The 17,216-nt window shown below is 43.0% G+C and overlaps 1 protein-coding gene across 2 annotated transcripts; it reads right to left on the bottom strand.

The window, feature by feature from the left end:
- Positions 1 to 1,454: 1,454 nt before the first annotated feature.
- LOC139300196 (histone acetyltransferase KAT7-like) lies at positions 1,455 to 16,749 on the bottom strand. Of its 2 annotated transcripts, XM_070923209.1 has the most exons (13): positions 16,733 to 16,749; positions 14,689 to 14,833; positions 9,554 to 9,636; positions 8,989 to 9,075; positions 7,458 to 7,556; positions 7,262 to 7,372; positions 6,095 to 6,286; positions 4,666 to 4,755; positions 4,002 to 4,142; positions 3,824 to 3,917; positions 3,375 to 3,521; positions 1,933 to 2,039; positions 1,455 to 1,785 (listed from the first exon to the last, which is right to left on the bottom strand). In XM_070923209.1, exons 1-13 carry the CDS (start codon positions 16,745 to 16,747, stop codon positions 1,687 to 1,689), a joined length of 1,410 nt encoding a protein of 469 aa, XP_070779310.1. In that variant the 5' UTR covers positions 16,748 to 16,749; the 3' UTR covers positions 1,455 to 1,686. The 2 variants fall into 2 exon arrangements, with proteins under 2 accessions (XP_070779310.1, XP_070779311.1); XM_070923210.1 differs by lacking the exon at positions 8,989 to 9,075.
- Positions 16,750 to 17,216: the final 467 nt, after the last annotated feature.

Genomic DNA, 17,216 nt, shown 5'->3' with positions numbered 1-17,216 from the left:
ATGCTCACATCATTAGGTACCACATGTGAAATGTCAATATAATTAATATTAGGTAATATTTGATCAGTACTTTTTTTTTTTTTTTTTTTAAAGAAAAGGACCAAATTCATTTTCAAAGTCTTTTCCAGTCCGCATGGGAGCTCAAGGTCATGTCAGGGCTCCTGTTCCTAGAACCTTCATGCCCTGTCCTGCTTAATCTCAGCCAGCTGGTCCGTGTCTGCTGTAACGCGTCGCATGAGTCAGCGCGCTGCCAACCTGCGTTGTGTCTCATGAAATGAGGCGCAGGTCCAATACCAGCCGTCGCGAATTGGATTAGCTGTGTGTGCCTGGTGCTCTGCGCTAATCAAGTGTCTGGGAGGAGGCGCGCTAACGACGCGCAATTACTTTCACTTTTCGGACAACTAATGGGGTCGAGGAGACATCAGCGGCGAACAACGCAGGCCTACGTCGCTGGCTGTTAGGGATCTCATTATTCAGCCTTTTAGTCGTACTTTGTGTTGGTCGTCGCCAGAAATCGAAAATATAAAACCTAATGATGAATATCCGCTTCTCTTCTGCGGAAACCCAAAGTGCTCTGTATTAAATCAATAAACACACAGACATTGTGAAATAAATAATCGCATGAATAAAATCGTGTAAAACATATAAATCAACCACCAAATGTGTGAAATAAATAGTTCTTTCATCATTCATTTCCATAACAACAGAACTGTACGGAATGTCAGTTTCATTTCATGTCATTTTACTTCATACCATCACTGTTCATGACAGTGGTGTTGTCACCGCCCTCTGACCTTTCAGCCAATCACATGCCCCCTCGCCTCTTAAGCGAGCAAGCTCAACAGCTGCCAACAGATTTAGCCAGTTGGCAACTGATTTTTAATATTGTTAATTAATATGATAGTTACTGTTTAATTCATATATTTTACACTACACGTAATTATTTATTCATACAATATTGAACGCTTTGGGGCTCCACACACTTTGACCTGTCGCTCAAGCTGAAGTAGTGCATGCATATTCAAACGCCACCATTTTAAACCAACAGTGGTGTTTCAACAAAAGGTTTGAAGAACAGAGAAAAGAGGGAAAAAGATGAAATCGAATCAGCTAAATCCAAAAAAAAAAAAAAAAAAAAAAAAGCCATCTAACATATTACTGTACTTTAAGTGAGTAATAGCCAGTGGCTTACAGTTGTTGGCATGTGTGACCACCAGGCTGTAGAGTCTAGTTTGTCTTCAAGTATATTGCTTAGTGCTTTCAGTACATCTACAACAACTATAACTCTTTTATTACAATTACCTCAACTGAGTATTCAAGGACATCTGAAGCTGCAATATTGCTTTTGTTTCCAAACACTAGCATTCATTGCTATTTTCCTCGTTTTCTTCTCGTTTTGTGTAACGTCCAAACAAAGGACAGACACAATTTCAATGGGCCGATGTCGTGTTTTTTTCGGACTGAAATTCGATTCAGTGGCCGCTGAACCCAGAGTGACGGCTGACTCTGTAAGTAACTGACGGTGCTGCTGAAAGCGTTTTGTACAAGAGTGCGTGTGTGTGTGAGGGTTTAGGCTCAGGGTCTGTGAGCATGCCAGTGTGTGCGGAGGAGGATCTGTCTGTGTACGTGTGTGTGTGTGTGTGTGTGTGTGTGTGTGTGTTTTGGGGTTTGGAGTGTGAAAGGAAGCTACGTCCCTTTAGGCGGCGTCCATTTTAAGGCTGTGGGGTCAATGGCCTTGCCATTACCACGTTTGGTCTCCTTGGCCTTCCAGTCGTCGATGAGGTCCTACAGAAAGAGAATGCAGTCACCTTAGTCACCGACACTAATGTAGAGCATTGTAATAAAACCAGCTGGGGGGTAAGTTTCTACCAAACGGACAGAACAACGTGAAAGAATTTTGGACCTTTGAGTTGGATGATTTTGTTTCCCTACCTGTCTCTTTAAAACCAGGTGCTTTCCCTTCCAGTATTTGAGCATCTGGAGGGACTGCAGTGTGCTGACAATATCCACTGGGTTCACTGCCGTCTCCTGACTGATCTCTGTGAACACGAGTGTGGGACAAGAGGAGGTCAGGGTGGCGGGATCACGAGCTGTCTGATTAAGAACACTGAGAGTCTACAGCCACGCTAGCGGCTCTGTGAGGCTGTACTTAGGCAGAGTAGTGCTTCGAGCTAAATGCTAATGCCGGCATGCTAACATGCTCACAATGACAATAGTTTGACATTTTTGGAGACATGCTTTTCTTGCCAAGAGTTAGATGAGAAGATTGATACCACTGTCATATCTATCCAGTAAATATAAGGCTACAACCAGCAGCTGGTTAGCTTAGCTTAGCACAAAGACTGGAAACAAGGGGAAACAGCTTGCTAGCTTAGTTCTGTCCAAAGACATAATCGTAAAATGTTTACTATATTCACAATCTTAGATTAACATGCTAACATTTGCTAATTGGCACTCAACACAAAGTACAGCAGGGGCTGATGGGAATGTCACTCGTTTTGCAGGTATTTGGTCATAAACCAATTCAAATTTGGACTGAATGATGGTTCTAGATGAAAAGTGAAAGGATCACCGAAGTTACTGGAGTTCATCCTGTGTGGGACGTGAATGACATTACGTTACATATTCACAGTAACATCAAACTATTAAAAAAAAAAACAGACGCATCTTTGTTGTGCTTCCTGCCACATCTATGCAACTGGAAAAACACTCAACATTCTAAAAACATCAGCTAAGGTATGACCACATTCACAGCTCCTCATGAACTGTGCAAACACAGCAGCTCAGTACAGTTAGAACTAATCAAAAGGCTCGGACCACAGCAGTGCAGCGAGAACGCCTTTTGAATGAAGACTCCAGTGACTGAGAGGAGTTATTTGTATTACTCTGTGCGAGTTGAAAACATCTTCCTAAATTCAAAATAACATGCGGAAATTTTGGGGGGGGGGGGAAAAGCTCAAAAGAAAAACAGGACAAAAAGAGGCTTGGACGGGAGGGAACAGAGTGTTATTACTGAACTCTTGGCTGTTTTCGTCGCACCGTCGCTGCTGCTGTCTGACCCTGGAGACAATCTATTATTTCATTCTTTCTCTACCTCTTTATTTGGTGTGACAAAAAGATTTTTGAATAGCTGTGAATCAGTTATTAGTGAACAGTAGCTCATCTTAAACTGAGTGCGATATTGTGTTGTAGTTGTCAAACTCAATTCAAGAACTGTCGGCCTCTTTGGGGCTCTCAGATTCCCCCTGATATCACACGTGTGGGTTCATAATGCAATCAATGACTTGGCCAACAATGGGTCTGAGGTCTGGATGCACCAATGCCCACTTCCTGTCTCTTTTCCAGCCCTTTGGAGAGGGCGGTCCAGCTCTGACCTTTGATGGAGATCTCCTTGCCCTGAAAGTTGTTCAGGTAGCGCAGCAGCACCTCCTTCCAGTAACTCCGGTAGCTGATAAGGCCCAGGTCAGACAGGGGGCGCTCGGGTGAACCCACCTTCTCCTCCACCTTGGACAACAGGTAACCTGAAAGGACAGGTCAGATGGAGCTTTTTGCGGGTTAACCCCCCCCCCCCCCACACTGAGAAAAAGAGAAATAAGGAAATATAATTCAATAAAAAAATGAATGACTGCAGTGCCCCAAAAACAAGAGCATGCAGGCTTTTCCTCGGAAGGGCAAGTGCTTCAGACTAAAGCCTCCTAAATCTGGCATTATTGTGCTGTGCAGACTCCCTTGGCCAGTGTTAAGTTAATGAGACAAAAAAACACACACACACACATACAAGGGCACACAAAGAGGATTACACACACTGGGTGTCTGCACTCACTGAAGTCTATGAGCATCTTGCCGTAGCCCTGCCTCATGTACTGTGGCATGGTGAGGATGCAGGACACGTTGTAGTTCAGGAAAGAGTTCTTCTCCTGCGGAACGAGAATAAATCCGTCAACATAACGGCCCGACAGAATCGGATGCCATTTGATTTAAGAAGAGGGCTCCCAGGTTACCTTGGAGAAGTACCCCACTAGATGGCACCCGGTGTTGTCAGCTTCGGTCATGACGTAGAAGAGGAAAGGCTCGACGTCGTAATACAGAGTCTTGTGGTCCAGGAAGAGTTTCGCCAGCAGACACAAGTTCTGACAGTAAATCTGCGAGGAGACGCATCACATTTATTTCTCGAAGGTTACGGGAAACACAGCCGGCTCATCTCACACAGACAGACCCCCGCCTCATTGGGTATGGCAGTCTTACATTCACCGCCAAGTTTGATTATAAAGCAGGTCGTTTTGGAGGCTGTTCAGTTTGTTTAACACGGCTTGTTTCAGACAGACGGTGAACTGAGGGGCTGCATGAAGGGCCAGTAGAAGATAAACTCCTTTTTTTTTTTAACTGTGAATCACGCACACTAGTGGAGTCCCGAATAAAAACATAGAGCTGAAATGAGCAAAATACGGGACCTTTAATCTGAATGAATTTGGAGTTTATTGAGATACCAAATTCAACTAAAATAAAATAAAATAAAATAAGAGTTTGGTGAGAGTGACTCAGAACACTTGACCTTGACTTAAAAAGTAGGAGGCCAAATGATTCCTGGACCTTCTGGGGGTGAAGGTGAGGAGGGGTTGTGCTGCGCTCTTTTTTTTGTTGTTGTTGTTTTTTGTTTTGTTTTACCTTGTTCTTCTTCCCGTCCACCTCGAAGACAGAGATGTTCCCCTTCCTGTAGATCTCGTCACCTGGAGGGTGCTTCCACACACACTTGGCCTTTGTGCAACAGAGATGAGAGGAAGCAGCAGAGGTTAGGTTATATGCAAGTTAGTACAACATTTTGGACAAAGAGGTTCAATCAAAAGAGGTTCAATTCACATCTTTAGTCGGTGACCAGGCTTAATGGGATACTATAGGGTTTAGGGTTGCACCAAGGTAAGATGTGGGACTCACAAGAGTGTTCAAAATCAAAGCAGCAGAGGCAGAGATATTCTGACTTTTAGTCCCTAGTACAAGCCTCATTAGTGAGTGCCCCTTTAAACCATGCGAAGTGTTTTGTGGACTGCTCTTATTGCTGTCCTAACTCTCTTTTTAATATCTTATGGCAAAAAGGGGCCTCTTCTCTCGCCTCGCTCACTCCAGTAGAGAAATGGTGGGAGCTGCATCAGCAGGGCAAAGTTAGACAGTCTATCCGAGTGGAAGTTTGGAATATAATTCCGAATCGCCTTAGGCACTGAGATAGCAAGGTTACAGTTTGAACCGAGGCAACAGCCCGGACTCATTTTGTGCCACAGTCCATTTTCACTTTAATGCTTCAACTTCACCGACTGGAAGCTTCAATCTCTTTGGCTATCCAAAGATAAAGCACCGCTCGCTGAGCACGCCTGGAAGAATTTGCACTATTTAGTGGTGGGGTTTTTTTTGTTTACTGAAAAGTGGGAGAAAACTGATCATCAAAATACAGAAACTAGAAGAATGCATCTTTTCATAGAAAACCCGGTTTATTTCCCAGTTGATCAACTCCACAGTGGAAACAGCCTAACTCATTATAAACTGTGAGGTTTTTGTTATGGTTGATGATGAACAGTGCAATCAGCAGACTGACTCCTACAGGAGATTTAAGACTGTCACGACATTTGAATGCCGACTGGAGTTGGATTAAAGTCGCCAAAACGAGAGCATTTCTCTTGACGTTTGAGACACTGCGCATAAACTAGCCAAAGTAAAATTAAAATGGAAAAAAAGTAATCACAATTACTCTTTTATTAGCAAACCTGCATAATATAGTACAAACAGGACCTTTTTTTAAAGATAAATTGATAAATCAACATGACAAAATCAAGAGTTTAAGCCATTAGCTGTGTCCGGAATCTCTCCCTCAGTCGCTCATTCACTACTAGACATTCAGTAGTTTACTCTATAGTGAACAGTAAACTGAGATTTTTGGATTATTGTCATTTTGTGTCATCACTTAGTCATTTTTGCATCTTTAAAATGTGACATGTTGGATTGCGACTGTTAGCAGAAAGTCCATGGGATTGATTTCAGGCAAAGGACCTGCAGATACCCTCAAATATATATATATATCTATATATATGAGAAAAGGCTGCCTTACCATGTGCCTGCGCAGAATGGTCTGGCTCTTCATATATTTAAGGCAGAACTCGCACATGTAGAGCCTCCCCAGGCGGGCGTATTCCTCCGGGTACGGGGAGTGGTACCAGGTGTCCAGCTCGTAGCGACCAAACACGATGGTCTTTATCATGTTGCTGCCCTCCGACACCTGGCCGGCCAGACGGAGCTTCTCCTGTACAGGCCAGGACAGGAGGGGAAAGGGAGCGAAAAGTGGCGAGAGGGCAGGCAGAGGGACGAGAGGAGAAAGAGGAAAGATCTCTCATTATTCGGGGAAGAGGAACGGGCGAACCAAAGGTCACACTTAGGAGAACCTCAGCGGAGGCGACCAGCCACAAAACAAAAAAATAGGATCGAGGAACAAATAGGAAAAGGCTTTATATGAAGGTAGGAAACAAATCTCTTTATATATCTGTGTTTTGTTGTCTGCAAGGATTTTAAAGACTTTTTCAGCGGCAAACAGAAGATAAGACTTTATGAATTGAAGATAATGAAAGACTAGCTGCATTATTAACGTTACTTTGTCAAAAATGTTATTAAGATCTTAAAATTACTTTTATTTATTATATGTATAATAGAAACAGCAGCTTGGAAAGCCTGCAGGTAATCTAAATCTATCGGTGCAAAGTATATTGCTGCTGTATATATTTTTAACTTTTATTTTTCACTTAAATATTGTAATATTGTAAATGTGTATATTTTTTATTCTCTATTTCTTATTTTTATATATTGTACATACTTTTATTTCTAAATTTGTGCTGCTTTCTAATCTTGAATGGGAGCACCGGTACTGTAAAATTTCCCCCCGGGGATCAATAAAGTATTTCTGATTCCGATTCTGATTCCGATATGCCATTCGGAGTTAACAGCCTACACATACAAATGAAAAATCACAAGACCTTCTCTTCTGAATGGGTCACGAAGTAACAGAGCAGAGAAAACAAAACAAAAACACACACAGAGAAACAGGGAGTGATTGTGCAAACTACCAAAAATATCTCAGACTCCTCTTGTGGCTGCAGAGGAGGGTTTGCTGACTGAAACAGAGAAGAAGAGGAATAATGCAGAAAAGGTGGAAGAGGAGGGGCAAAAAAGAGCGGGAAGGGGAAAAGAGTAAGGGGCGGAGGTGAGGATGAGTTTTCTCTCTTACAAGGTCGTCCGAGGCACGTGCCTGCGCTTTCCTGAACAGCTCGAGGTCGTAGTCGCTGGTGATGTTCTCCAGCAGCGGCTCCCTGCTCGCGCCGTGGCTCTCGTGGTGCTCCTGATAGAAAAGGGGGGCGCATATTAAGGACTAAGCGGAGTAAGGCTATCGCACGTATATATATATTTTTTTTTAACCCACTCACCATGTATTTCTCCTTCTGCTCCTTATTGAGGCCGGAGTTCCTCTTCCTCCTCAGCTCCGTCACCTTCTCCTTATAGCGCAGCTGACGCTCTGTGGGGGCCTGAGACCACACGGGGACAAACTATTCAACAGAGAACACTTTCCACTTCCACTTCCCCTTTTTACCTTTTGAGGAGTAGAGCAAATGTCTGATGACAACGTATAAAGAAGTAACGTCTTGCTGAGTCATATTCATTTCCCATTAATACTAATATGGATATTTTATCACTGTTTGGTGACATTAAAAATGAACACAAAATGTGAAGGTTCATAATTCGCATTCCACCGATTTTAACATCTGTGCCGGCGTCCCACAGGGCTCTGTACCCGGGCCACTTTTACCCAGTCTGTACATAAATGATTTGCCTTCTGTCTGAAGAGATCCAGCCATACTGATGATACTGTGATCCATACACATGGTTGCACAGACAGCAACCTGCTTCCAAACTCACTAATCCTATGAGCCATGTTACAGCGTGGCTAAACCGATCACGTCTTAAATCAAATTTGAACAATTTTTGATTTGTAGGAATCTGAATGATCTCTGAAACAGCCTTGAATATATTCACCTAGTTTGCTTTTTATTTCTTCCTTTAGTGCTACACTTTAACACTTCCTATGAAGACCACATCTGTAGTGCGTTATTCATAGAGAATTATAAGGCTTTATGACGTATATTCATAATGTCTTATAATGAACTATAAGTGTCTTATGGATGCTTTTGACTGGTTATACTAGTGGTTGGGGCTTAAAGTATGGTTATGACTACCTATACTCACGTATACACACTGAGTGTAGTCATAAAGTATGAATACCCTCATAACACACTAGAGATGTAGTCCTCATAGGAAGAGGAAGGTAACCATTTCATTGTTTCTAATCTATTCCAATTTAAATATTTGAATATCCGTTTATACATTTTCAACTGCATTTCATTGTGCAATCCTGTATTGTATAATGACAAATAAAGCGTGTTCAGCATCTTCTGACTTATTAAGTATGGCTTGCAGCTAACGACCATGTGTTATTACTGTGGCGTTACTCGTTGGCGGCTGAGTGCTGTGCTATTGTTTTTTTGGTATATTATCTCGGTGTATATGAATTATTATTATTATTCTGCCTTTTTAACATCTGGCCAGGGACAATGCATGAACACGAGCATCTTAGGTTAACTCCGGCTCCTTCACAGCCTTTTCTCTGTTGATCAATGAGCAGTCAAACAGACAAATTCTTCACATCAGGCGAGGAGGAGTGGTGCTGTGACTCCGCCTACAGCAGCCCTTCATAACTTTGCCTCTGGCCCCGCTACACTGAGGGATCACAGTGTGATCTCTGACCTGAGGTATTACTGCTTTAAGAGTAAGGGTCTCAGCCTTCACCTGGATTCACTTTTTCAGTTCCTGTCTGTTTCAGGCGCGGGCACGTGTCACTGCGCGTTATGCTCTCCTGGTGCACTCGCGCATGCTGTTTATGCGTGCGTGCTCGCGCCTTACCTGGTTTCTGGTGGAGTGTCTGTTCTCGTCCTGGCGGTGCGACAGCGTCCTTTCCTCGGCCTGTTTGTCGCGCGTCGATGCTTTGCCCTGACAAAACATCAACACCGTCTACCACCAAACGCCAAACACACACACACACGCACGCACGCACACCCCAACCCCGGCAGCAGAAACATCGCAGCAACCACCTCAGAGTTCCTGGAGGCTTCGCAGCTTGACAACTTCAATTTGAGTCTGTTGGCTTTCCTTCAGTTTCATCCACTGGACACTTGGTCGCAGTGCGATGGCTGAGATGTTCCCACAGTGGTGACTAATGTCATGAAAGCTACAAAGTAGTAACTGAAGCACAAATGTAACATATTTTTACTCCAATGCGGCAGATAGTTGTCATAAAAATATAAGAAAATAAAATGGAAAAAAAAAGAGGGAGAAACTGTAAGATAACAGACAACAAATATAATGGTCAGAGCTTCCTGTTTTAAAATAGCATTCAGCGTCATGGTTTCACACTCACTTCTCAACCTGGAATCCCTGTTGATATATCTTTGTGTGTGTGTGCATGTACCTTGCATTCATCAGCAGAGAGGTTGTGGTAGAGGGGACATCCCGATATGGAGAAATGTCTCTCATGCCTCCCCGTTAGATGACCTGAGAGAAAAGGGGAGGGGGAAAGGAGAGAGCTCAGGGTTGGCCTGCAGGAGCCGGACATCTGATGTGATGAAAACAGTGCTCGCGTCCTCACCCAAAGAGTTGCACCCGGGCGTGGGACACTTCATGTTGAAGTTGTAGCTCTCGTGGAAGCGCCGCCGCTTGGGCCGGTGGGAGAGGTCGTGGGCGGCGGCCTCTTTGAGCGACAGCTCTTTGGCCAGCCGCTCGTCCTCCTCCTGCGAGACTACGATATCGTTGCTAGAGGACACGTGGTCGTTGCTGGGGCTGGAGACGTCGATGTCGGACTCCGAGGACGGGGCGTTGCCTGTCGGGGTGCGAGGAGGGGTCTCGTCCCGGTCCACCCCCTGCTTCAGGTCTGCTGAGCCAATCAGGACAAAGGGAAAGAGAGGGACAAATTGCCATCATGCTGTGTGTCAGTGGTTTGCCTTTTTTAAGTCAAAAGTCAAAAAGCTCAAATTTCAAATTAGAATGTTGCTCATAGGGATAATAAATACTTTAGCATGCACCATCGCGATCTAACAACCACAAACAACACAGAATGTTCCATAACATTATGGCTCAAATGGAGCCTCGCAAGTGGTACAGCAACAGAACAGAAAAACATATCAATGATTAAAAATCAGCATCCAACCCTAAGCAGCTTAAATAGTCATGCAGCTGTTTTACCACTTTTCCTGCAATAAAAGTATCTTCTCTGTTTCTGCTAAATCTATCTTAAGGGAAATCTCTGCAGGCAGCAAATGCGACCACATACAGATGCAGTTAAGACCCTCCAGCAGAGAAATCCAATAGTGAAGAGTGATGTTGCTGCAGCAGAGGACCAGCGTTTGAGCTCAGAGAGGCTGGCCGGTGAACAGGAGGACATACTGCCTGACTATTCTAACTAATGAGGGCGCTTATTGCGCTACAACGTGCCAACTATCTGTGGCAGAAACATATTTGATGGAAGAACCACATTTCCGAAGCATTTCTGACCTCATCATAGCTTCTGTAATATAGTGCTACAGAAGCTGAAGGAGCTAGGCGTGGCCTCTGTAGCTATCGTGTGAATGAACTCAGCTCTCGCTAACATTAAATCTGGCGTTCCACAAGGGTCCATTTTAGGGCCCTTGCTTCATTTGCCTGGTGTTTTTAAACGTGCATCTACCATTTTAATTTGCAAATTGCATTTTTTATCCTCACAGAAACTTTAATAATCACATATCTAAATGGCTGGAGCTAAATAAACTTTTACTCAACTTGGAGAGAGCCACTCCAACATGATTCCTTCCAGTAAAGACAGATAACAAATCAAACTGCAAACCATATATCAAATGATTCATATATTCAATTATATTATTACATCAACATATTAAATAAGCAAAAAAAAACATATGGGATAAGATACAATAAGATACATGATACATTTCAGCACAATGTTATGTTTATATTAGTCCATGGTTTTATAAAGAGACTGCAGTAAAGCTTGGGCCACCATACAAACATTGCAAAAGATTTATCAGCCTCGAGCTCCATTTTCACAAACTTCAGAGTGCCCAATTAATTTTTTCAATTAGCATGTTTTCATTTTGAATATGCATCTGCGACAGTATTGCAGAGCTGCATGACTGTCGTCTGTAGTTATTTATTTTGCAACTGAATTGTGTGGTTTTGTCCTCGAGGGGAGCCGGGCGACGAGCCTCTTGGCCTTTTAGCTTTACCTGCACTTCTGTGGTCTTACCTTACCTTGTTACTCTTACCTCGTGTTTTCATTTGTTGGAATTCAGCTATGACTTTTCACATTTGATCTTTCGATTTTGGGCAGTGCAAATAAACCCACAAACCAACTAGGTCTGTGCGACACAGACATGATTAAAATGACTGTAAAGAACATCTTTTCATGAATTACATTTAATGGTGTAGCATGACGTCACTCTTAATATTGTTTCACGATATGACTCTGTTAAGGTACTAGAGGATAAACTTGAATATATATATATATCTATATATATATATATCAGCGCCTCCTACAGTGTCTGAAGTTAGACAACAGATCCTGGCCTCAGTAAGGTAATTCATTCGTCCCGGATAGGAAGTCCAGGATATTATGTACTGAGACATACTTGTCTTCTTTATAATCAGGAACACGCTGTGATCACAGGCAGGACACGTGACATTAGCTGAGCGGCTCTACAATGAATGAATGAAACACACTTCCTCCTCCCCCTCCTCTCCCTCCTCCTCCTCTCCATGCCACTCCGTCTTTTCTCTGCTCCTCCAGCTTCCTTTTCAACTCACTCATCTACTAGTCGGCCTTTTCTTTTACTCTCCCTCTCGTCCTCTCCCTCCTTCCCTACATCCCCTGACTTTACTGCTCCCTCTTCACTTTTCATCTCCTCCATCTTCTGTGCCTCTGTGTCTACTCTCCTTCTCTCTCGGCTTGTGATTTTCCTCCTTCTACCGCCAAGAGGAGGTGCACGAACACACCAACCTGCATCCAGTTTGAATAAAACGGGTTACAACGTTGAAAGCATCCCTAATGTCATGTAGAGATCCGATCTCTAAGACACGCAGGTGCTGGTCTCACCATTGGCCTCGGTGTCTGAGCCAGACGACCTGCTCTGGCGCAGTGGGTATTTTTTGGCCGCGGCGTTTGTCGCCCCCTGCTGGCTGCGTGTGACCCTGCGCCCGGAGGAGAAGACCGACGCTGCCACTGCTGCTGCAGCCGCCGCCGCTGCAGACTCTGCTGCTGAGTCCTGGCCTTCGTCAGGACCCGTGGCTGCAGGAGAACTGCTCCGCACTGAGCTGCAGTTATCTAGAAGAGAAGAGATCACTTAATATGGCTTTACATACAAAAGATACAACATAATACCATGCATTGAAGTACCTAAAACATTAACATACCGATTAAAGATGTATAGACATATGCTTTCTTTCATAATGACTACTTTTACTTTGGACACATTTTACTGCTAATATTTCTATACTTTTACTTCACTTTTAAATGCATTTCTTGTCCTTTATGGCATTGCTATAACTCCAATTTCAGTGGTTTTTCCCTCTGTTACTGTTAACAGCGTGACCTATAGTCACTGCCTTGAGTGCAGTGGATGAAACGATTAGTCAATTGGTTGATCGACTATTTTGATAATCAACGAATCATGTAAGTCATTTTTCAAGCAAAAATTTGAGACACATTTCCTAGATCCAGCTTGTAAGTTGTGAGCATTTGTCTTATGTGACGGTGAACCGAATATCTTTAGGTTTTAGATGATTTGCTATTTGATGTCACCAAACGATTAGTCGAGACAATAATCAGCAGATTAAGTGGTGATAAAAAGAATCGCTGTCTACATGAAAACTTGCTGCGAAAACTTTAGCTTACAATCTACTGAACAGACGCATTCAAATGTTTTGGATTTCTTAAACCTGAGCAGCAACTCCAAGCAAAAATGGGAAGAAGAAGATAGTTACTTGTTGCAAACGGCCTCAATGGTTATGAAGAGACTAATCCTGCCAGAGAAAGGAGGACTGAACCCATGAATCCACTTCGTTTTTGGAGGAACACTAGACTCTGCGTGTGTTTCTAAGCCTGCATGAGGGCTCGGACAGCGTGGCCAACTTCTCTCGGTAACAAAAAGCAGAGGAAACAGTGTCGGCCTTTCTCTCCGTGCTGCAAATCCCCTCTGGCAGCCACAACAGAAAGAGGTCACACAGGGGGTGGGAGTGGAGTGTTGCATGTCTGCGGTGGGGGGAGGTCACGCTGTCTGAACCCATTCATGCTTTAAGGCTGCCCTTGTATAATGGCTACTGCTGAGCGAGGGGGGGGGAGGTCTCTCTGTGGTCCCTGAATGAAAGCATACTTCCTCATTAAAAATGGCACATATAAATGAAATGACAATGCATTTAGAAATGACTGGCTTGTAACATTAATAGGTTTAATTATACCTGCAAGGCAAAATGGCAAGTAAGTTGTGCTGAGATATTTCTATTACTACAAAAAGTATATAGAATATCTATACATTTCTGACCCAAATTGTTGTAAAGCTTGGGTTATGAATGGACGATCTGTCATATCTAATTAAAATCTATAGATAAAATGGAACCACTATCTAATATAAAGCCCTCATAATCTAGAATATCTACAATAAGACGTATGTTGTCGTGAATTGCTCTGACACTCATAGAGTTGTCTTCAGGCATAGCAAAAACATGAGCCATGAGTTTATAGTCCTTATTAATGAAAGGAAAGTGTAACAGGCCTGAGCTTGTCAACTCATCTCGGACCTTTTCCTTGTTTTGGAAAGAAGACACTGACTCGTTGCTTCGTGGTTGGCGGGAGGTTATGACTCTCGACAGCCTCTAACAACACCTGAAACCAAAGTTCCCTTGAATAATTCCAAAAAGCCAATCTGAGCCTTTCGGATTTGTTCAGTTCTAAATCATTTACAGCCATGTCCGGTTCTTCTATCCGTATGTCAGGATCACATAGCTCTTTTGATTCTTTACTAACCCGTGGGATAGAAAACAGGATGTATACAAACTGTTGTAAAAGGAAACATTTCATTGGTTATCATACTAGATCCAGAGCATTCCTCATTATTGATGAGTAGTACCGTAATTTAACATAATTTACAACAGTAAGAGGTGTTTTCTTCTCCATCCTTTATCCATTTGGCTTTTGATCTACTAAAAAAAAAAATTGTTATGCAACCTTACATTAAATTGAAATCTTCTTTTTTCGTTGACTAAATGCTTGACAAACTTAGTCGAATATGGTCTTATTTTATATTTGAAGAATGTCCAACTGGAGGAACATAAAGGGAGATTATTATCCCTTTTTATCTGGTCTATTACAGATGTTACTGTATGGCAATGTTCTTCATGTTGTAATATAATTGCTGATATATTCCAAAGTGATTCCTTATTTGGAGTGATTAACATGGTCAACATCCAGTGACCAACCTCATCGCGTTTAACTGTGACAACTGATCCTGGACCGCTATTCAATGGAAGCTCTTCAAGCACCGTGACTGTCATTTCAATGTTTACCTTGTGAGCTCTGGCTGAGGCGCAGTGACGCGCGAGTCAGCCGCGTGCTGCTGCGCCTGCGCGCACTCTCGGAGGCTTCCGTGTGCTCGAGGTCGGCGGAAAAATCCGAGTCCTCCGTCCCGTCCGAGCTGCTGCCTGCGGTCCTCTGGGAAGAACAACGGCAGTTATCAGAAATCTCAAGTGACGACTGTCACCAAAGCACGTGCCAGGTCAGTCAGAGACACTCCGCGAGACCGACTGAAGGAAAGACTCGGGTTTTATTTACCAGCGGATAATTCAACAAAGATCCCATACTAGGGGAGGAGCGTCACCCCCTCCACATCTCCTCCGGCTCTGCGCCCCGTCTCGTCCCGACGTACTTGTCAATAAAATAGTCAAAATAGCCTAATCGGCGTCACCACGTGTCCACCTCGAATAACGCCGACAGCAGGTTGGACCAACACCCCAGATTTGCCACAACGCCCGAGTGCACCTTCCGCCGGAATTTCCAATTTGTCATTTAAGTCGACTAATTGTTTAGAAGACTGTTGCCAAGAGCGCCTAACAACTCAGAAAAAAACAACAACAATGACCCAATGAGACGTCCCATGCACTTGTTTTGCTGCATAATTTGCCGAAACTGCAGGCTGCCTGGCTGCCTGCCGCACGGAATGAATGGGGTGACGCTGAGGCGTACGAGGGCTCACCCTACACCACTAGAGACCAAAAATCCGGCTGGGTGGGGGTGGGGTAAGGGGACTTAAGCAGTAGCCAACATGTCATTTGCATCAAACAAATAACATATTGGGGCCCCTTCCATCCTCTGGCTCACACGTGATATTATATGGCCACCAACAACTGTACAGTATTAATTCAGATGGTGAAAGAATAATCTGTGTGTTTATCTGCATTCCATTCTTTGCACTTGATATTTTGTTCACAATCGTATTTATCTATTTTTCTAATTTCTCCATATGTCACATTTAATTTACAGAGGGCCACCCAAAAAAATAACGAAAGAAATGTAATAATAAGATATGATAACACTTTATTGATGCCACGTGTGTAAATGAGGTGTTACAGGAAATTAGGAAAATAAGAAATTAGCAGAGCTAAGCCTTTAATCAAAATTTAAAGCTATATGCAGATACAAAATAAGCGCAGTAAATAGAAAAAATACAATAAATTCGAATTGAAGCAATATTGTACAATACAATACACCATGTCAGTGTACACTGTAGTATATGTGCAAAATAATGCTAATAACATCACTATTAGGCTACTTGTATTTTTTAATAATAAAATTGTACTTAATTAATAACACTAAAAGACAGTAACAAATAATATACAAGTGAAAAGGAGAAAAAAAACAGGAAATATCACTTTACAGCATGGACCACTAGCGCACATCAGATGGTTAAGTGTGTTTGACAACTTCACAACAAGAAGCGGAGCACCTCATTTACATACGGCCAATTATATTGGAGAGGAGGCGGAGTTCGAGGGAACCGGGCCAATGAACGCAACGTTTGTCTCGATTCTGTCCAATCACCGCGTTGTTTTGGTCCGGACGCTGCGTTCCATCCTCGCACTCAAAGAACAGCCTGTTCCTTTTCATCTTTTAGCTAGCTTACAGCAGCCGTTATCGACATTAACGAGGTGTCAGCGTGCCCATGCTCTCCACCAACTGGTGGAAATCTGACCACAAATTCGCAAAGCCCACATTCTCAAATTTCTTCTCACTAAACCCCGAAGAGGCGACACTTAATAAACAACAACACATTCTTGCAACTCAGCAATAACTTAAACATTAGCTAGCTTAGCTTTTAGCAACAACACAAAACGACAGGTCAATTCAGTGATTCTACCCACATTGATATTCAACACGCATCTACAACGTATTAACAGCATGTTGTAGTATAGCATGTCAGCTGGCTGGTCAAAGGTTTTTCCACACAGCTTATTCTTCCCCACTACGTTGGCTAACATTAGCTATGACGTTATGTTGTGTGTCCGATCTGCAGTCTGCTCTAACGGCTGAGTCTGCTGCGAACATCTGCCTTACCTTTCTCCGGGGCATTTTCAAAGGTGTGACGTGTCGCCTCTGGCAGATAATCACTTCGCACTTAGGGAACAATTTATCTCGGGTTGTATAAATAATAAGAACAACAAATCGCCACCTTTTGGCATATGAGCCAACTCAGCTGAAAAAAAACGCATCAATTTCACTGCACTTCCTTGTGAGTACAGCGCAAGCTCGTTAGTTTTTGTGGGTCCGTTAGCAAAATGCCTCCGTGTGAAACATACAGCTATGGTGGCGGTGTGATTCAGATATTTCCTATTTCAATGCATTTGAGAGAAACATATTTTTTTAGATTAATTAGCAGTTATAATTGGTTAGTTACTAAAATATTCACAGCTACGCTCATTAAAACGTGTCAGGTGTTACGTAACGCAGAGCGGAACCATCAGCTAAAACCAAATACGTGTTTAAATAGAAATTAGAATATATGTAACATTTCTGTCGGTAGTTTAGGAAAACCGTAAAC

The sequence above is a fragment of the Enoplosus armatus genome, chromosome 17, assembly GCF_043641665.1.
Source record: "Enoplosus armatus isolate fEnoArm2 chromosome 17, fEnoArm2.hap1, whole genome shotgun sequence".
NCBI classification, from domain to species: domain Eukaryota; kingdom Metazoa; phylum Chordata; class Actinopteri; order Centrarchiformes; family Enoplosidae; genus Enoplosus; species Enoplosus armatus.
The sequence above is the reverse complement of the archived record's forward strand: the minus strand, read 5'-3'. Positions and strand labels throughout refer to the sequence as shown.

Excerpts from the sequence above, each read along its gene's own strand:
- LOC139300196 (XM_070923209.1), bottom strand. Across the intron at positions 9,076-9,553 it reads TCTCTGCTGATGAATGCAAG|GGCAAAGCATCGACGCGCGA; the intron begins GTACATGCACAC and ends ATGTTTTGTCAG. Across the intron at positions 7,557-8,988 it reads GACACTCCACCAGAAACCAG|GCCCCCACAGAGCGTCAGCT; the intron begins GTAAGGCGCGAG and ends GTGTGGTCTCAG.